The following is a 21,791-nucleotide window of genomic DNA, read 5'->3' as shown; positions in this document are numbered from 1 at the left end:
TAAGCTCACAAATTTAGTGATCTATTTCTAGCTGTTGGAGTGTGAACAGGGTAATATTTTGTGAAGAGATTCAGGGAAACTGGTTAGCTGGACTTGAATCCTGGAGGTGGGAAGTACAATACCTGCATTTTAAAGAAGGGGTTTGGGATATTGGCTGCTTGGAGTGACGTCTAAACTGTCGTATCTTTTCGCCTCTGCAAAGACATTGATTGTGTATGAATGATGGTGAGTGTTGAATGATGAAATGTTTTTTTTTTTTTTTCTTTTTTTGGGTCACCTTGCTTCAGTGGGAAACGGCCAGCGTGTTAAAAAAAAAAAAAAAAAAATCTAGTAGCAAATTTGGTGATAGTCTTAACTAATCCAGTTATTCTCTCAGATGAAGCCTGTATTACCATATTTAGTCTGCAGAATATTTTTAAATCTAAGGATTATTTTTCTTTATTCAGCTTGTTCAAGAAGTGAAGAAGCTTAACAGTGATCACACCATCCATGGAATTATTGTTCAAATGCCATTGGACTCTGATACGAATATAGATTCTGATTTAGTGCTGGATACAGTCTCCCCAGATAAAGATGTTGATGGGTAAGGAAAACATTTTATGAAAAATGTGATAATTTTGACTAACACCATATCAGCATTAGATTTAAGGTTGTCATAATTTGCTTGATTTTCATGTAATTTTTTAGAAAGGAGATCATGGTGTATCTTATTAGTGGGGCATGTTTTTGATATACCTTTGAAGGGTTTTGAGGGTTTCCCTGTTCCCACAGCCTGGCTCTAGTTTATAATTTTAAGTTGCAGTGCATAGGGGTAAAATATTACTGGCCTGAGTATCTTCATATTTCTGATTAACAGCTTGTTCCAAAACATATAAATCTTCAGTGCAAAACAGTATATTTCAATGAAAATTGTTTACTCTAAACTGTTTTAATGTACAGTATATATATTTTGAAATTTTGGTGCAATAAGAGCTTGCAAATAACAATGAAAAGAGTTTTGTAATAATTGGCTGCATATCAAGCTTGTTGCTTTTCTGTGAGGAAAAGACAGGTGCTGGGCAAGATCACATTGAGTGATGAGAGAGTTGTCAAGGTATTGGCCTCATAATGCTCTGTATAGAGCAAAATGTTTTCACAGTAAATGCTCCACATGTGTTTTTTCTTCATTACTGTTGGCAGTGTGCCTTTGTATCATGTGATTTTTCTGCAGTTCTGAGGATTAATATTTTTCACTTCTGCTCTCTGAAACCCACAACAACACTGATAAAGGTCCACAATGAAACTCAACCTCAAGCTGATGTGTGATTAATTAGCAAATTTGAACATTCAGTAGCTGTTGAACTTTCTGGTTTTATCAAAATCTGCTGGCAATAGGGCTTAAGGTCTATTGATTAGACGCACAATCTTGTTGTCTCACAAAATTGCAAACCACATTGTCATAAGAAATGAGGCCATTGTAGTTATATTAAAGCAAGAGATCTATCCTAGTTTATCTAACAGTATGGCACAAATGTAACATTGTAGATTCATTGTTTAAATACTCATTAAATTACTATTTGCAGACCTTAAAATAGTGTACATGTTACTATTTCTTACATTTTGCTTAAAGGATAGTGATTAAGCATGTAATTTTTTTTTTTTTTTTTTTTTTTTAAATTGCAACAGTTGGCTATCTTTATTTATTCAACAATAAAAGTATCCAACTGTTGCATGCATCTTACTCATCTACTTGGTATTGTTAAAATTATAAATTTTAAATAAATCTTGCCCCCTAGGCTGACTACAGCAAGTGCAGGACGTCTCTCACATGGCATGCTTAAAGGTGGCTTTTTGCCTTGTACTCCAAATGGATGCATGGAACTCATTCGTAGGTAAGAATTTAAATTTTTTCCAAAGGCCTGTTTTAACTACTGTACATATTTAGAGATGAATTAGCCTATATAACAATAATTATTTTGGATATTTTTGTAAATATAAATGTTTTGACACCCAGGTCTGGAGCCAAAATACAAGGAGCAACTGCAGTTGTATTGGGCCGCAGTAAAATAGTTGGCACGCCTATGGCAGAGCTGTTGAAGTGGCATCATGCCACCGTTACTACCTGCCACTCACGTACTGCTGACTTACCCGCTGTGGTTAGTTATCATAGCACAAAATGAAAACTAATGGTTCCTTTGAATAACTGAATAAAGTCCATTGCAAGTTCATGGTATCTAGTTTTAGTATTTTGATAGTGAAGTTGGATTTAGGCATAATTCGTGATTAACAAATCTTGTTTAAGAAAATAAGGTTGTGCATTTATTGGGTAAAATTAGGAAATATTGCATTACCACATAAGCAAGTGAGGCTTTGAGTTCTCTAAAAGTTATCCCCTGATTTGTTTTAATTTTCTATCAAGTGTGGCATAGATAACCGTTATGGCATTATATTGGATAAATGTCACTTTTGGTGTGACTGCATGTGAGGGTGGGATTCCGGCAAGATATGTAGGCCCATTTGGGTCATGTGTTAGAGGAAGCAATGTTTGGAGATTGGTAGTAACACTTGAAGAATTCTGCAAGACAGTTTTGAGATTTGAATAGCAATTTGATAGACCACTCAGGATTCTTTGCCTAAAAGGAAGTGACTGAATGTAAGTAATGTATACAGTAGTATCTGAGGGAATTTTGGGAAACTAGGCAGTTAGCATTTGTATATAGGTTAGAATAAATATTTGAGGATTTTACTGTAACATTAATATATATACATGCATAATAGATCACTGACTTGCTCCCATGTTTAATAGGAAAAATATATACCGCATACATAATGATGCCTGGTATGTTGGAATGTGGGCAAGGTAACATTTAGGAATGGATTCAGGGAAACAGTTTAGATGGACTATAATCCTGGTTGTTAGAAGTACACTGCCTGCATGGAGGGATGGGGGATGTTGCAGCTTTCTCTGAATTGTGAAGTTAACACCGTTCTGGCAAGACAGCAGCAGTTGAATGTAAGATGGTGAATGCTTCTATTCTTGGGGGTCATTATACCTTGGTGGGGGACTCAGTGAAGTAAGTCACTTACTTTTTATGAAAGATTTAAGATATGCCTGCTTAGAAATTAAATTAACTATTTTGCCAAAATGTATTTAAAACATGTTAGTCTTACTTAGGCTTTGCATACATAACATGGTATACAGACAAAATTTATGATGATCTTGAGGGGATGCATGTTATGGACATAGAAAGTACTTTATGTAGCTGTAGCTTACAACCCATAAAAGTTGAACAGTGTGATTTATTTGTATTCTGAAATCCTACAGGAAAGTGTATGCAGGTAATAAAAACTCTTGAGTGTGGTTTATAGAAAATATCCTGATATTGGCAGTTTGGAGGGATATGTTGTGTATCTTTATATGTGTATGCTTCTAGACTGTTGTATTCTGAGCACCTCTGCAAAAACAGTGATAATGTGCGAGTGTGGTGAAAGTGTTGAATGATGATGAAAGTATTTTCTTTTTGGGGATTTTCTTTCTTTTTTGGGTCACCCTGCCTCGGTGGGAGACGGCCGACTTGTTGAAAAAAAAAAAAAAAAATCCTGAATACTTGAATAAAAAGTGTAGATTATATAGATAAGTCCTTGCTGCCTAAATAATAGTATTTTCTGTTTTGTAACATACCAGCCATCTCCCATCAAGGCAGGGTGACAGATGGCCAGCTTAAAAAAAAAAAAATTATAGTATATTTCACTAATGCATCTCTAGTACTAAAATTAAAATAGCAAGGTTGGTTACAAAATCTGACCATATACACTGATATAAAAACAGTTTTATTAGAAAGGTGTAGTATAACGTTTTTATTTATAATTACATGAGCATAATCATGTGCAAAAGTATGAAGTGTGAATTTTTCTCTAATTTAGCATAATTCTTCAGACAAAGACTGCTGACATCTTGGTGGTGGGAATTGGAAGACCAGAATTTGTGAAACAGTCTTGGATAAAGCCTGGGGCTGTGGTGATTGATTGTGGAATTAATTCTATACCAGGTATGTTTAGCATTTAAATTTTGTGTAATGAATGAAGGTTGCTTAAAAAATATATAAAATAAGAGTACTGTAAGAACAAGGAGCTAGTAACCCCTTCTCCTGTATACATTACTAAAGTTAAAAAGATAAACCTTTGTTTTTCTTTTTGTGCCGCCCTGCTTCGGTGGGACATGGCCGGTTTGTTGAAAAAAGAGTACTGTAATTATATTTTTGTAGTATACTTGGAGAGGGTTTCAGGGGTCAATGCCTCTGCGGCCCGGTCTGAGACCTGGCCTCATGGTGGATCAGGGTCTGATCAACCAGGCTGTTACTGCTGGCCACACAAACTGATGTACAAACCAAAGCCTGGCTGGACAGGTACTGACTTTAGGTGCCTGTCCAGTGCTTTCTTGAAGACAACCAGGGGTCTATTGATAATCCCCCTTCTGTATGCTAGGAGGCAGTTGAACAGTCTTGGGTCCCTGACACTTATTGTGTTGTCTGTGTACTTGTGGCACCCCTGCTTTTCATTGGGGGAATGTTGCATCTCCTACTGAGTCTTTTACTTTCATAGTGATTTTCATGTGCAAGTTTGGTACTAATCCCTTGAGGATTTTCCAAGTGTATAGTATCATGTATCTCTCGCCTGCATTCCAGGGAATACATCTACTGATGGAATGATATTTAACTTGCTAAGGTTTTCATTTTATTCCTTTTACAATTAGTGGTAGATTTTTTAAGGGCTTAAGCTTCAGAATTTTTTTTTTTTACACATTACAGTGGACCCCCGGTTAACGATATTTTTTCATTCCAGAAGTATGTTCAGGTGCCAGTACTGACCGAATTTGTTCCCATAAGGAATATTGTGAAGTAGATTAGTCCATTTCAGACCCCCAAACATACACGTACAAACCCACTTACATAAATACACTTACATAATTGGTCGCATTGGGAGGTGATCGTTAAGCGGGGGTCCACTGTACTAGGAATTTAACAAGTGAGACAGCTCATTAATCTGTTTGATCTTCGGAATTAATCTGGTTTCTGTTATATTAACTGTTGACTTAAAGGTGCATAGAGAAGTTCTGGTAGGCATGTTGAAGAACAGTGTATACTTTGTAGATAAATGGTTCAGAGAACTGACATGTTGATAAATTAGACACATGTGCAACTCTTGGGTATCTTTATTGAGGAAACGTTTCGCCACACAGTGGCTTCATCAGTCCATACGTAGGAGAAACTTGAAGAACAGGAGGAGAATGAGGTAATCAGTCCCTCAACCTTGAGTCGATGTGTTCAGTCCATCAGTCCATAAGTTCAAGTTTCTCCTACGTATGGACTGATGAAGCCACTGTGTGGCGAAACGTTTCCTCGATAAAGATACCCAAGAGTTGCACATGTGTCTAATTTATCAACAGTGTATACTGTATTATTTATATTAAACATTACAGATAATTAAGAATATTGCTCGTAACCACATAGGTGGGCCCTGACATGGTCGCAGCCACACTGGTGGGCCCTGACCTGGTTGTGACCACTGATGGGCTCTGACATGGCCGTGACCACACTGGTGGACCCTGACATGGTCGTGACCACTAGTGGGCCCTGACTTGGTCGTGGCTGCACTGGTGGGCCCTGACATGGTTGTGACCATACTGATGGGCCCTGACATGGTTGTGACCACACCGGTGGGCCTTGACATGGTTGTGACCACACCGGTAGGCCTTGACATGGTCGTGACCACACTGGTGGGCCCTGACATGATCGTGACTACACTGGTAGGCCCTGACCTGGTTGTGACCACATTGGTGGGCCTTGACCTAGTTGTGATCACACTAGCAGGCTCTGACCTGGTTGTGACAACACTGGTAGGCCCTGACCTGGTTGTAACCTTACTGGTGGGCTCTGACCTGGTCATAGCCACACTAGTGAGACCTGACCTGGTCATGGCCACACTGATGAACCCTGGCCTAGTCATGGCCACTGACCTGGTGGGGATGTTTGCTGTAAAGTGGTTCATGTTAGTGCACTTCTGGAAAGAGAGTAATGACAGCATTTTGGTCTTAGGGTCACCCGGCTGTTGTGGAACATTTTCAGTATGTTTAAAAATTCTTTGTATACTGTATATACAAAATATTTTCTTTCAGATGAAACAAAGAAGTCTGGATCTCGACTGGTTGGAGATGTGGCTTATGAAGAAGCTTCAAAGGCAAGTGTGTCTTTTGTTCCTGCAGTTAGTTGTTTTAACCTATTGCTTCAAACAATTTTGTAGAGAGAGTGCTGAATGACCCACATGGGTTTAGTATTTTTTATAAATAAAATAATGGTGATAGGAAAGCACAGATGGAACCCCGCTTGTCACAGAAAGTCGGTACCAAATATTCTCTGATCCAGTGTGCCTTTCCTGTTATGTGTGCAAGGGAGGATGTTCGGAGTCATACGCAATCCACCCCTCTCTCTCTTGTCACTTCTGGTGTAGTGTGTGTGTGTGTGTGTGTGATGTGACCTTGCATACTATACACGTTAGTGATACAGGTCTGTAGTTTAGTGCCTCATGTCTGTCTCCCTTTTTAAAAATTGGGACTACATTTGCCATTTTCCATACCTCAGGGAGTTGCCCAGTTTCAAATGATGTGTTGAAGATCTTTGTTAATGGCTCACACAATATCTCTGCTCCCTCTTTAAGGACCCATGGAGAGATGTTGTCTGGTCCCACCGCCTTTGAGGTGTCAAGTTCGCATAGCAGCTTCTTCACCTCCTCCTTGGTTATATGTACCTCATCCAGCACTTGCTGGTGTGCCCCCCTGTTCCGATTTCTTGGAGTCCTACTGGTTTCCACTGTAAATACCTCTTTAAATCTTGTGTTGAGCTCCTGACATACCTCTCGGTCGTTTCTTGTGAATTCCCCATCACCCTTCCTCAGTCTGATTACCTGGTCCTTGACTGTTGTTTTCCTCCTGATGTGGCTGTACAACAGCTTCGGGTCAGTCTTTACTTTTGATGCTATGTCATTTTCATATTGTCTCTGAGCCTCCCTTCTTATCTGTGCATATTCGTTTCTGGCTCTTCGGCTGATTTCTTTATTTTCCTGAGTTCTTTGTCTTCTGTACCTTTTCCATTCTCTAGTACACCTAGTTTTTGCCTCCCTACACCTTTGGGTGAACCAAGGACTCGTTCTGTTCTTCCCATTATTTCTGTTTCCCTTGGGAACAAACCTCTCCTCTGCCTCCTTGCATTTTGTTGCTACATAGTCCATTATTTCTTGTACTGGTTTTCCTGTCAGTTCCCTCTCCCACTGAATGTTTTGAAGGAAGTTCCTCATGCCTGAGTAGTTCCCCCTTTTGTAGTTTGGTTTTTCCCAGCTATTCCTGCTACTCTTTCCACTTGGAGCTCAACTATGTAGTCGAAGCACAGAACCACATGATCACTAGCTCCCAGGGGCCTTTCATACATGATACCCTCAATGTCCGAACTACTCATGGTGAATACAAGGTCCAACCTTGCTGGTTCATCCTCTCCTCTCTCTCTGGTAGTGTCTCTAACATGTTGATGCATGAGGTTCTCCAGTACCACATCCATCATCTTGGCTCTCCATGTTTTGGGACCCCCATGGGGCTCCAGGTTTTCCCAGTCAATCTCCTTGTAATTGAAATCACCCATAACTAGTAACTTTGCTCCCCCCATGTGTGCTCTCCTGGCCACCTCGGCTAGTGTGTTGATCATTGCTCTGTTGCTCTCATCGTATTGACGAGTTGTTGGATTGAGGGAAACCGGTTAGCTGGACGTGAATCCTGGAGGTGGGAAGTAATGCCTGCACTTTAAAGGAGAGGTTTGGGATATTTACTTTTTGGAGTAACATCTGAACTGTTGTATATGTGCACCTCTGCAAAGACACTGATTATGTGTGAATGATGGTGAAAGTGCTTTTCTTTTTTGGGTCACCCCTACCTCGATGGGAGACAGCCAGCAAGTTGAAATAATAATTTGTAAATAATACAGAACCTTTATTCACAAAATGTATGTAGTACAATAATGAAATAGCATAAACACACTTTATAATTTTTAGGGAAATGTTCTCGTAATACCTAATAGATTTATACAATGCTTGTATTACTGACATAACCTCACGGTTCTTATTTCCTGTTAATCCTAGGTAGCTTCAGTGATCACTCCAGTGCCTGGAGGTGTGGGGCCCATGACTGTAGCTATGCTGATGCAAAATACTGTGATATCAGCTCAGAATGCAGCTACCCAGATGCGGGCATCAAGATGGAATATCAGTTATTTACCACTGGACATTCTTGACAAAGTCCCAAGGTTAGTGTCAGATTCTAGTTTTTGAAGTTTTATGTGGCAAAATGTAAAACTATACAGTGGGTGCTCTGTTGATTATCTAGATATTGTGACTGATTCGAGAATGCAACATTGTGTGTTTGGCACATTAGTTAATCATGAATTGATGAATTGCCATTTGTGCGTTTCTTCAATCTTGAGATTTCATGGAAGTTATAATACTTATTTTCAGTTAGGTTTGGTTAGGTTAATTTTTATTAATCTATAATTTCATATACAGTTAAACTTCTAATTAATGGACCCCCATTTAATGGATTTTAGAAACTACAAAAAAAAAAAAAATTTGGCTGAACAAATATTGAAATCATTGGAGAAAATAAAAAAAGTCCCTAGATTCTGGATAGTGTTGATAATATCTGGTAGTCTTCTGATTTAGACGTTTGTCCAGTATGGGCCAGTGTCCCTGTCCAAGACCTGTCTGTTTTCCTTGTTCCCAGAACCATTGACTGCCTGCATAGTTTGTCCTTGCTCATGGATACACTTCTCATTCAGGCTCAAATTTTCCTTGGATTTACAGTGTTTTTTGTGTTATTTGATATACAGGATATAATAATAAATTTGACTTCTTAGATCTACCTATAATTTTTCAGTGACATTGAGGTAGCTCGTGCTCAGACGCCGAAGGATGTTGCAGAACTTGCCGAGGAAATAGGCTTACTAAATTCAGAAGTAGATCTCTATGGCAAAAAGAAAGCCAAAGTGTCCCTGGCAGTTTTACAGCGCCTTTCTTATCAGAAAGATGGAAAATATGTTGTTGTGGCTGGGTAAGTTTTCTTCAGAGATTTGTCAGTTATTGTGTAGTTACTGAACTTGGCAAATGTTGGTACACAATAAAAATCTTTCATTCAATATAATGGCTTTAAAATTTTCATTTGTATTGTAGAATGACCCCAACTCCACTGGGGGAAGGAAAGAGTACAACCACTATTGGTTTGGTTCAAGCACTTGGGGCCCACTTGAAGAACAATGTATTTGCCTGTGTCAGACAACCATCACAAGGACCTACATTTGGCATTAAAGGTTTGTAAATAGTTTTTATCTCTAAACTTTTGTTTAGCTTTTATATACAGTAGGGCCCCACTTATATGGCAGGTTAGGTTCCAGGCTACCGCCATAAAGTGGAAATTGCCGTAAAGTGGAACTCCCTTTTTTCCACTTATAAATGCATATAAATACTAGATATCAAGTTGACACTAACATATATTAAGTTAGCAATAGAACTAGGGCATTAAAAAAACAATAAAAAAGTAAAATACACATATAGTACATGCATTACTCACCTTAAAATATTTGGTCTTCATCTAGGGTGAGATGAGTTGTATTTATTGTAAGAAATCAAGTGTGGTATGTATGGTTGTCAGCCAGGCTACCATACCAGGCCAACCCACCCACACACAATATTCTATGACATTTAAGCGTCCCAAAGCAATAAAATGCATATACAGCTCACTCATTACTTAAAATATTTGTAGTCTTAATGTAGGGTCAGAGGTGAGTAAATGAGATAAAACAAATGAATGAGAGAGAATGAGTACATGAGAGAGGACACTTGCGGAGATGTGTAAGCAAACCGAGCGGACATGAATTTTGTAAACAAACCAGGCGAACACGTCTGGTATGTGTATAAGTTACATTGTGTACAAGTTGTCTCTACGTTGATACAATAGAATAAATAAAGTGGAACATTCCCATTCTCATGTAACACCATTTTTAGAAGAAATGACAGTCTGAATGAATGCATACAAAAGGAATAATTTTCTACAGTTATGGCCAGTAACACATTTTCTCTTACGTTGAACTAGAGAAAACTATTCTTGCCATCAATCGTACAAGTTGTCTGGGTACCACATCTCATATTTGTTTGTTTATTCTACTGTGGAGTGTATCATCTTTATATGTTATGTATTGTGTTTGTTATATAATCTTGAAGAAATGTCATAGATGGATTAATGAAAATGTGTATATTAACGTAATATATGACATTTAATGAGACTCGATGATTATTATTGAGTACATTATTATTATCATTACTAATATGGCATCTCGAGACATAAGACACTCTTACTGATTTTAATGTGTACCTGCATGCCAGCACAGTGTGTAAGTTTATTTAGGTACAGGTATAAAGGTACAGGTGGGAGATGGCCGACTTGTTGAAAAAAATATATATATGTACAGTGGACCCCCGCATAATGATCACCTCCGAAAGCGACCAATTATGTAAGTGTATTTATGTAAGTGCGTTTGTACGTGTATGTTTGGGGGTCTGAAATGGACTAATCTACTTCACAATATTCCTTATGGGAACAAATTCGGTCAGTACTGGCACCTGAACATACTTCTGGAGTGAAAAAATATCGTTAACTGGGGATCCACTGTATATAAAATATGAAATAACCTTTAAAAACCCTTGAAATTTTGGAGTTTCCAGACAAAATGGAGAGACGTAGTGCTTCCGGAGCTCACAGAGAATGTAAACAAACCGGGTGGGGCGCGGTGACCATATTAGAAAGTCAGGTGGGGGGAGCCGTATAGTGTGTTTTGGTCATAATTTGAAATGACCGTATTAGTGGAACGCCATAAAGCAGGGCCCTACTGTATATAGTATTTGTCATTTCTGATTAGTTTATGCACAGTACCTCTGGAGATCTTACATGCAGTAGCTACTTGTGTTTAACTACCACTTTTAATTATAAGTTATCACTTTAGCATTAATCTGTTAATAACATTGTACTATTTTATTATTTTTATTGTGAATGACTGTACCTGAGAGTAATTCTATCAGGTCTAGAGACCTGGTCTGTTAAATGTGAGACAGTACATGGCTACTATTCTAATCTCTGCTTTTTTTATCAACTCTGTGTTAAAATTGATCAATTGAACTAAGCTTAGTTTTAAATGTTTTAACACCAAGATGATATTACTGCAAATTTTTGTGGAAAATTCATATTGTATTAACAGAAGGCTCTAACACTATCTGGGTAAATGTTGTAGTGAAACCAAAATGTGTGCTGAGCATATTTGCTTTATAGCACAGTTCTTCATTACTCAACCCTGAGCAGTTGAACTTCACCTAACCATTCTTCTTCATTAATTAACCCTAAACACTCCAATGTTACTAAGTAGGACTTAAATTCTGAAATAAAAATTAGGGTCAAATTAATTAACAAATCCACGATGACTTGTATTAGTTTGCTTGAAACACAGATAACACTTTCTATCTCCTAGTATAATTGAAAACTCCTTAATGTCAAAGTTAGCCATGCAAAAGTTTGATTGGCTGACCTCAGAGGTTTTGTTAGTAAAGGATACTTGTGTAGACAAGGGGACTTGTTACAGGTAACTTGCAGTGGCTTAGGAATTTATTTGTGCATGCTCACATTTAATAATGTTCTTGTAACTGTCAATTTCTATATATAAGTGCAATTTGCATACAGTACTCTTATTTGATTCAGAAATATCAATTTGTTCAGAGTACATATGTTGGGTGTTTACAGGTGGTGCAGCAGGAGGAGGATATTCACAGGTCATTCCAATGGATGAGTTTAATCTTCATCTTACTGGGGACATCCATGCCATCACAGCTGCAAACAACCTCTTGGCTGCACAAATTGATGCTAGAATGTTCCATGAATCTACCCAAAGTGACCAAGCCTTATACAGCAGATTGGTTCCAGAAGTTAAGGGTATTCGTCAGTTCTCAAAGATACAGGTTTGTTAATCAGTCATGAGGGAGCAAAATAAATATTTAAAAAAAATCTAACCAGGAAGAATTTTTTTTTTTTTTTTTTTTTTTTTTTTTTTTTTTTTTTTTTTTTTTTTTTTTTTTTTTTTTTTTTTTTTTTTTTGAGTTGTAGCAGCTTCCTGGCCACTTGGGCACTTACTGTAATGTCATTCCATCTTTGAATAAATGATTAATGGTTAATGTTTCTGCTTTTGAGTCACCAAACCATAGAGAAAGACTGCTGTCATGGTAAAAAAGAAAATACCACTAACTTTTGTGGTTAGAAAGTTGGTGGTAACTGTATTAGACAGATATGTTGGTGATGTAAATAGAAAAAATCACAACTAACCAACAATTGGAGATGAAACTAAAATAGTGTTAGCCAATTCAGGATCATGAAGTTTAGTAGTAGCATAAGTATCCCAATGTCAGTATCCCATGTATTGTTTTGTGAACTGCTTTTAGATGCACTTTTATTGCAATATGTACAGTATTAGATGTAGCCAGACATTGGGAAAAGTTTAGAACAATTTCATTGACTATAGCGTTATTCATTAAAGTTTTTTCCACCCTAGATCAACCGCTTAAAGAAACTGGGCATTTTAGAAACCGATCCTAACAAACTAACTGATGAAGAGATTAGCAAGTTTGTTCGTTTAAACATTGATCCATCAACCATCTCTTGGCAGAGAGGTTAGTTTTTTATATTGGTAATTTGCAGGTTAGTTAATGACTTTAATGAGTTAATCTTTTATTCATATTTTAGACCTTCAAAAATTTGATTACTCTATTTGAAAGGTAATTAATTTGTCAGCCTCAGAAAACATTTGGCTAATGTAAACTAAAACTCTGTAATGGATTTGTCTACAGTTATGGACACGAATGATAGATTTCTACGGAAGATAACCATTGGCCAGAGCCCTACAGAGAAGGGCCATACCAGAGAATGCCAGTTTGACATAACAGTAGCAAGTGAAATTATGGCCATATTGGCTCTAACGACTTCCCTGGAAGACATGAGAGAAAGGTTGGGGAACATGGTTGTTGCCTCGGACACATCTGGCAATCCTGTTACCGCTGAGGACCTGGTAATTAGTTTATAATAGACTACTGTCTTAATTACACTTAAGTAGTGCTGTAATCTGAGTTTGTTTTAATATAACACTACTTTAATAGCTAACCTCCATAGTTAATTATAAAATGAAGCAAAACTGCATGAGATCAGGGAGGAGACATATAATTAAATGTCACTTTTTCTGTACTAGTATCTCCTTCTCTTCTTTCAACAAACTGGCTGTATACCACCGAGGCAGGGTGGCCCAAAAAGAAAAACGAAAGTCTTTTTAAATTTAGTAATTTATACAGGAGAAAAGGTTACTAGCCCCTTGCTTCTGGCATTCTAGTAGTCTCTTACGACATGCATGGCTTATGGAGAAAGAATTCTGTTCTGCTTTCCCATGGAGAACTAGTATCTCTTATCATAAATATTTTATTTTACATATTTTAGTCACCTACTTTTCATAAAAAAACTAGGAAAGCATGTTCACTTAATATTTTCCCAAAATACTTTTGTAGTTAAACCCTTGCCGCTTGCTCCAGTTGCTAGCTCTGTACCACAAGGTTACATGTTCATTTATCATATCCATTAGGCAAGTACCTAATGTATACAATAAATTACCTAACCCCAAACACACTTTTCATCCTTAATCCTGGCTTTATGATTTTTTCTCTTTTAAGGCCCCTTAACTAAAAATTCAATGTTAAATCAAATTGCTCATTCTACATAGCATTTTGGGAAATAATTTAATAAGATCTTTAATTCTATTCTGTGTATTTTAATATACAATATGTATGTGAATAATTTTATTTCTATGAACATTAAACTTTTTAGGGTGCAAGTGGTGCACTGACAGTGCTCATGAAGGATGCTATTCGGCCTAACCTCATGCAGACCTTGGAGGGCACACCAGTATTTGTACATGCTGGACCATTTGCCAACATTGCTCATGGAAATTCCTCAATTCTGGCCGATAAAATTGCTTTAAAGGTATTTATACAAGTGTGTGTGGGTGTGCTTGTGTGTGTGGGGGGTATTTTTTCTTGTGTATCATTTGCATGTGCTAAGAATGTGAAGGAAATTAACAATAAGTTATGTGTCCCTTTACCATAAGTATTTTGCCTTGCCAGTGGACCATACTGTCAGTCAGGTCATATGAAATGACTTGGCCTGTAAATGTACATTAAACCTCTTAGGATGAGACTTCACAAAATGCAACTTTGTTGCAACACAATTAAAAAGACTAACAAAAAAATTTGGTGTGCAGAAATTTTGGTATTATACACTGTAAATCTAAAAAAGAAAAATGAAATGTCTGATTTTTTGGTAATTTATGTGGTTTGATGGATTTTGTTGCAGTAGGATTATTAAAGTAATTTTTTCTAACTTACTAAAATGTATACTACTGTTTACTGAAGTCTTTGCTAATATTGCTAACTTTGATATACACACAGTTGGTTGGTGAGAATGGCTTTGTGGTGACAGAAGCTGGATTTGGTGCTGACATAGGAATGGAGAAGTTCTTCAATATTAAGTGCCGGTATTCTGGTTTGGTACCAAATGTAGTGGTCCTGGTAGCAACAGTTCGTGCTCTCAAGATGCATGGTGGAGGCCCTGCTGTCACACCAGGAGTTCCTCTTCCAGCTGAGTACACTAGTGTAAGTATTCCTACTTGATCACTCGTGCTCACTCATTTCATCCATGCATAAAACTTGTAGGGCTAGGAAGAATTGCAACAATCATTCAACAGTTAAGAGGTTGGGTCCTAGAGCTGAAGCTCAGTTCTGCAAATATATCTAAGGAAGTGAACTTATTTATTCTAGTGCACATAGTCCAGGAGCTCCATGATCACAATGTTCTATACACAACTGGGTTATGACCAAGGTAGAAGATCAGAACAAGGGGCAAAAACTGAAGCTTAACACACAGATAAACCATAAAGATTAGAAGTAAGTTTTCCGTGTGATGCAAATGAACAGATTCGATAAACTCGGTTAAAATAGTGATGGAGACCCTGTATGGCTTCAAAAGTAGATGCAAGAACCAAGTAGGCTAGGTAATTACTAGGCTGTAATCAGCAGCACACTTGGGGCAATTAGTTTGTGGTGAGCTCTAGCTCTTGGCCCAGTCAATTTGACAAATGACTAGACAAAGCTTTGGATAATTGCTCTTGAAGCTATGTTGAGAGTTTACCTGTTCTCTTTAGATCATATGGGTTACTAAAAGTATTATCGGGAGGGGTGAAAGGGGGTTATTAAGGTGGTTCGGGCATTTAGAGAAGATGGAACAAAACATGTAGAATGACTTGGAGAGTGTGTAAATTGGTAGTGGAAGGAAAGTTGGGTCAGGGTCATCCTGGGAAAGGTTGGAGGGAAGGGGTAAATAAGGTTTTGTGAGCAACCATGCGTGTGCATATTAGGTAGGTGCAAGTGGAGGCAAATGGCTTTTATGGCTTGACACACTGTTGGAGTGTGAGCAAAGTTACATTTATGAGGGGATTCAGGGAAACTGGTTAGTCAGACATGAGTACCAGAGGTGGAAAGTACATTGCCTGCAATCTGAAGGATGAGTAGGGATATGTTGCAGTTTTTGAACTGTAGTATTGGCATGCCTTTAGCAAGACAGTGATGGAGGGAGTGATGATGAAAGTGTTTCTTCTTTTTCGGGTAGCCCTGCCTTGGTGGGAAATGGTGATGTGTTAAAAAAAAAAAAAGTGGGCCTGTGGGACCTTTACCTTTGACATACCTTTGATGAGTCTTACTACTCTTGTAGCCCAACCATGGGTCAGGCTCGTCTGGTGCTTGCCTGGTCAACCAGGGTGTTGTTGCTGGAGGTCCAGAGCAAAAGTCTGGTTGATCAGGCTGTCAATAATAACATTAAATGTTGTGCTAGGTGGGATGGCAGGCTACATGTGCCTAAATATAAGAAACTTGCTTAACTACTACTCCCTTAATTTTATTCCCATATACAGGTACCTAGGGATTGGCAGAGAGCATGTATAGTCTCTATATAAAATGAAGGGGGACAAAAGAGATTGTAAAAATTATGGAGGAATAAGTTTGCTGAGTATACCAGGAAAAGTGTACGGTAGGGTTATTATTGAAAGAATTAGAGGTAAGACAGAATGTAGGATTGTGGATGAGCAAGGAGGTTTCAGAGTGGGTAGGGGATGTGTAGATCATGAAGCATATATGTGAACAGTATTTAGATAAAGGCACGGATGTTTTTATTGCATTTATGGATTTAGAAAAGGCATATGATAGTGGATAGGGGAGCAATGTGGCAGATGTTACAAGTATATGGAATAGGTGGTAAGTTACTAAATGCTGTAAAGAGTTTTTATGAGGATAGTGAGGCTCAGGTTAGGGTGTGTAGAAGAGAGGGAGACTACTTCCCAGTAAAAGTAGGTCTTAGACAGGGATGTGTAATGTCACCATGTTTAATATATTTATAGATGGGGTTGTAAAAGAAGTAAATGCTAGGGTGTTTGGGAGAGGGGTGGGATTAAATTATGGGGAATCAAATACAAAATGGGAATTGACAGTTACTTTTTGCTGATGATACTGTGCTTATGGGAGATTCTAAAGAAAAATTGCAAAGGTTAGTAGACGAGTTTAAGAGTGTGTGTGAAGGTAGAAAGTTGAAAGTGAACATAGAAAAGAGTAAGGTGATGAAGGTATCAAATGATTTGGTTAAAGAAAAATTGGATATCAAATTGGGGAGGAGGAGTATGGAAGAAGTGAATGTTTTCAGATATTTGGGAGTTGACATGTCAGCGGATGGATTTATGAAGGATGAGGTTAATCATAGAATTGATGAAGGAAAAAAGGCGAGTGGCGCGTTGAGGTATATGTGGAGACAAGAAAACGTTATCTATGGAGGCAAAGAAGGGAATGTATGAAAGTATAGTAGTACCAACACTTGTATGGGTATGAAGCTTGGGTTGTAAATGCTGCAGCGAGGAGGCAGTTGGAGGCAGTGATGTCCTGTCTAAGGGCAATGTGTGGTGTGAATATTATGCAGAAAATTCGGAGTGTGGAAATTAGGAGAAGGTGTGGAGTTAATAAAAGTATTAGTCAGAGGGCTGAAGAGGGGTTGTTGAGGTGGTTTTGTCATTCAGGGAGAATGGATCAAAGTAGAATGACATGGAGAGCGTATAAATCTGTAGGGGAAGGAAGGTGGGGTAGGGGTCGTCCTCGAAAAGGTTGGAAGGAGGGGGTAAAGGAGGCTTTGTGGTCGAGGGGCTTGGACTTCCAGCAAGCGTGCGTGAGCATGTTAGATAGGAGTGAATGGAGATGAATGGTATTTGGGACCTGACAAGCTGTTGGAGTGTGAGCAGGGTAATATTTAGTGAAGGGATTCAGGGAAACCGGTTATTTTATATAGCTGGACTTGAGTCCTGGAAATGGGAAGTACAGTGCCTGCACTTTAAAGGAGGGGTTTGGGATATTGGCAGTTTGAAAGGGTATGTTGTGTATCTATACGTATATACTTCTAAACTGTTGTATTCTGAGTACCTCTGCAAAAACAGATATTATGTGTGAGTGAGGTGAAAGTGTTGAATGATGATGAAAGTATTTTCTTTTTGGGTCACCCTGCCTCGGTGGGACATGGCCGACTTGTTAAAAAAAAAAAAAAATACAGGACCTTGTTTAGCTCTGATCTTGGAACTTTATTAGATCACTTAGAACTTTATCTATTGCCAGGAGGAAAATATTTACTTTTTTTTTTATTTATTTAGCTTCACTGCCATCAGTTGTGTACATGGCTTTTTCTTTCCCAGGAGAACTTAGGTCTCGTTGAAGGAGGCTTTAGTAATTTGAAGAAGCAAATAGAGAATGGCGGAATATTTGGTATTCCAGTTGTGGTGGCTATAAACTCATTTCTGTGAGTATATTAACTCTCCTTGCATTGCTAATTATAGAATAGTGAATTGGAACAATAATATTGAGGCATAACATACATTCGTTCATGAAGTTGTTCTCTGGTAAATTCCTTTTAGTTGCAGTTTTGTTTGCTTCCCTTGTAGAAAATATTGCTTTCTAAGATTTAAATTTCTTTACAGGACTGACACAGAAGCAGAATTAAATCTTGTAAAGAAGCTGTCTGTTGATGCTGGTGCTGTTGATGCAGTCATTTGCAACCACTGGGCCAAGGGAGGAGCTGGAGCTGTCCAGCTGGCTGAAGCTGTTGTTGCGGCTTCAGACAAGCCTTCTGATTTCAAGTGAGATCTTTTATTTTCAAAATTAACTGCATTTTTAAATTAGAGCAATTGATTCAAGTGAGTTTGTCCTTTTAGAATTATTTCTGTATAAACTTAGATGCCAAAATTCACATAATTGCAGTTCTTGTAAACTAGTTTTCATGACTTATTTCATTTTACACAGGTATATATTACATTGGTTGCAAATTTAAAATAGCCAGTATACTCTTAATAAACTTGTTCCTAATTTAGGTAAAGAGATATGTTTTAGAGCATGGTTTGTCTTGAATTTTTTTTCCAGTTAATGTCTTGAGTTTCTTAAACATTGTAGGCTATAGAAGTAATATATTTCCCTTTCATTATCTTGATTGTCAGAGAGGCATCACTGAGGATCTCATCCTTTTGTATATACAGGTCTCCCTCAACATTCATGTTTTCAGCTTTCGCGGGCTTCACATATTCGCAAATTCCCAACCGCCAAATTCCCAGCCACCAAAGTCCCAGCCGCCAAATCATATTCAAGTTTCCCGCCACCTGCGAGTCCCTACTACCCTCCCTCCGACCCCCGCAACTGGCAGCCAGCCCTCCCACCACTCAGTGTGGTGAGTGTTTTGTTTGTTCATTATTTGCTATTAAACTACAGTATAAATAATGTAAACCCATTCATGACTGCATATTGGAATGGCTATTCGGACAGGTATTAGACGGTGACATCATGTGTTTACTCTTGAACACAGCAAAGAATCAAACATTTCTGCTACTGCTAATAATAACAATAATGTGCGTGGATGTTGTGCAAATGATAAGAAAGAGATGATTGTGGATGTTATGAATGAGAAGAAACTGGATGTCCTGGCTTTAAGTGAAACAAAGCTGAAGGGGGTGGGAGAGTTTCAATGGAGAGGAATAAATGGGATTAGGTCAGGGGTTTCAAATAGAGTTAGAGCTAAAGAAGGAGTAGCAATAATGTTGAAGGATAAGCTATGGCAGGAAAAGAGGGACTACAAATGTATAAATTCAAGGATTATGTGGAGTAAAATAAAGATTGGATGTGAAAAGTGGGTTATAGTAAGCGTGTATGCACCTGGAGAAGAGAGAAGTGTAGAGGAGAGAGAGAGATTCTGGGAAATGTTGAGTGAATGCGTGGGGAGTTTTGAATCAAGTGTGAGAGTAATGGTGGTTGGGGATTTCAATGCTAAAGTGGGTAAAAATGTTATGGAGGGAGTAGTAGGTAATTTTGGGGTGCCAGGGGTAAATGTAAATGGGGAGCCTTTAATTGAGCTATGTGTAGAAAGAAATTTGGTAATAAGTAATACATATTTTATGAAAAAGAGGATAAATAAATATACAAGGTATGATGTAGCACGTAATGAAAGTAGTTTGTTAGATTATGTATTGGTGGATAAAAGGTTGATGGGTAGGCTCCAGGATGTACATGTTTATAGAGGGGCAACTGATATATCGGATCATTATTTAGTTGTAGCTACAGTTAGAGTAAGAGGTAGATGGGAAAAGAGGAAGGTGGCAACAACAAGTAAGAGGGAGGTGAAAGTGTATAAACTAAGGGAGGAGGAAGTTAGGGCGAGATATAAGCGACTATTGGCAGAAAGGTGGGCTAGTGCAAAGATGAGTAGTGGGGGGGTTGAAGAGGGTTGGAATAGTTTTAAAAATGCAGTATTAGAATGTGGGGCAGAAGTTTGTGGTTATAGGAGGGTGGGGGCAGGAGGAAAGAGGAGTGATTGGTGGAATGATGAAGTAAAGGGTGTGATAAAAGAGAAAAAGGTAGCTTACGAGAGGTTTTTACAAAGCAGAAGTGTTATAAGAAGAGCAGAGTATATGGAGAGTAAAAGAAAGGTGAAGAGAGTGGTGAGAGAGTGCAAAAGGAGAGCAGATGAAAGAGTGGGAGAGGCACTGTCAAGAAATTTTAATGAAAATAAGAAAAAATTTTGGAGTGAGTTAAACAAGTTAAGAAAGCCTAGGGAAAGTATGGATTTGTCAGTTAAAAACAGAGTAGGGGAGTTAGTAGATGGGGAGAGGGAGGTATTAGGTAGATGGCGAGAATATTTTGAGGAACTTTTAAATGTTAAGGAAGAAAGGGAGGCGGTAATTTCATGCACTGGCCAGGGAGGTATACCATCTTTTAGGAGTGAAGAAGAGCAGACTGTAAGTGTGGTGGAGGTACGTGAGGCATTACGTAGAATGAAAGGGGGTAAAGCAGCTGGAACTCATGGGATCATGACAGAAATGTTAAAAGCAGGGGGGGATATAGTGTTGGAGTGGTTGGTACTTTTGTTTAATAAATGTTTGAAAGAGGGGAAGGTACCTAGGGATTGGCGGAGAGCATGTATAGTCCCTTTATATAAAGGGAAAGGGGACAAAAGAGATTGTAAAAATTATAGAGGAATAAGTTTACTGAGTATACCAGGAAAAGTATACGGTAGGGTTATAATTGAAAGAATTAGAGGTAAGACAGAATGTAGAATTGCGGACGAACAAGGAGGTTTCAGAGTGGGTAGGGGATGTGTAGATCAAGTGTTTACATTGAAGCATATATGTGAACAGTATTTAGATAAAGGTAGGGAAGTTTTTATTGCATTTATGGATTTAGAAAAGGCATATGATAGAGTGGATAGAGGAGCAATGTGGCAGATGTTGCAAGTATATGGAATAGGTGGTAAGTTACTAAATGCTGTAAAGAGCTTTTATGAGGATAGTGAGGCTCAGGTTAGGGTGTGTAGAAAAGAGGGAGAATACTTCCCGGTAAAAGTAGGTCTTAGACAGGGATGTGTAATGTCACCATGGTTGTTTAATATATTTATAGATGGGGTTGTAAAAGAAGTAAATGCTAGGGTGTTCGGGAGAGGGGTGGGATTAAATTATGGGGAATCAAATTCAAAATGGGAATTGACACAGTTACTTTTTGCTGATGATACTGTGCTTATGGGAGATTCTAAAGAAAAATTGCAAAGGTTAGTGGATGAGTTTGAGAATGTGTGTAAAGGTAGAAAGTTGAAAGTGAACATAGAAAAGAGTAAGGTGATGAGGGTATCAAATGATTTAGATAAAGAAAAATTGGATATCAAATTGGGGAGGAGGAGTATGGAAGAAGTGAATGTTTTCAGATACTTGGGAGTTGACGTGTCGGCGGATGGATTTATGAAGGATGAGGTTAATCATAGAATTGATGAGGGAAAAAAGGTGAGTGGTGCGTTGAGGTATATGTGGAGTCAAAAAACGTTATCTATGGAGGCAAAGAAGGGAATGTATGAAAGTATAGTAGTACCAACACTCTTATATGGATGTGAAGCTTGGGTGGTAAATGCAGCAGCGAGGAGACGGTTGGAGGCAGTGGAGATGTCCTGTCTAAGGGCAATGTGTGGTGTAAATATTATGCAGAAAATTCGGAGTGTGGAAATTAGGAGAAGGTGTGGAGTTAATAAAAGCATT

At 38.2% G+C, this 21,791-nt stretch overlaps 1 protein-coding gene across 4 annotated transcripts in view; it reads left to right on the top strand.

The window, feature by feature from the left end:
• The window catches only part of pug (pug C-1-tetrahydrofolate synthase, cytoplasmic), a 49,118-nt gene that overhangs the window by 7,550 nt on the left and 19,777 nt on the right, over positions 1-21,791 (top strand). For 3 of the 4 annotated variants that reach the window (XM_070085467.1, XM_070085480.1, XM_070085472.1), the window contains exons 5-19: positions 447-583; positions 1,776-1,871; positions 1,994-2,135; positions 3,917-4,028; positions 6,155-6,216; positions 8,161-8,324; positions 8,951-9,124; positions 9,244-9,380; positions 11,858-12,072; positions 12,660-12,777; positions 12,955-13,172; positions 13,976-14,131; positions 14,596-14,799; positions 17,925-18,028; positions 18,207-18,365. In XM_070085467.1, coding sequence (XP_069941568.1) covers positions 447-583; positions 1,776-1,871; positions 1,994-2,135; positions 3,917-4,028; positions 6,155-6,216; positions 8,161-8,324; positions 8,951-9,124; positions 9,244-9,380; positions 11,858-12,072; positions 12,660-12,777; positions 12,955-13,172; positions 13,976-14,131; positions 14,596-14,799; positions 17,925-18,028; positions 18,207-18,365 — 2,198 coding nt within the window. Of the gene's footprint in view, positions 1-446; positions 584-1,775; positions 1,872-1,993; positions 2,136-3,916; positions 4,029-6,154; positions 6,221-8,160; positions 8,325-8,950; positions 9,125-9,243; positions 9,381-11,857; positions 12,073-12,659; positions 12,778-12,954; positions 13,173-13,975; positions 14,132-14,595; positions 14,800-17,924; positions 18,029-18,206; positions 18,366-21,791 lie in introns of all 4 variants that reach the window. The other variant, XM_053777146.2, reaches the window with a different exon arrangement.

Source organism: Cherax quadricarinatus, chromosome 1 (assembly GCF_038502225.1).
Source record: "Cherax quadricarinatus isolate ZL_2023a chromosome 1, ASM3850222v1, whole genome shotgun sequence".
NCBI lineage: Eukaryota > Metazoa > Arthropoda > Malacostraca > Decapoda > Parastacidae > Cherax > Cherax quadricarinatus.
The sequence above is the reverse complement of the archived record's forward strand: the minus strand, read 5'-3'. Positions and strand labels throughout refer to the sequence as shown.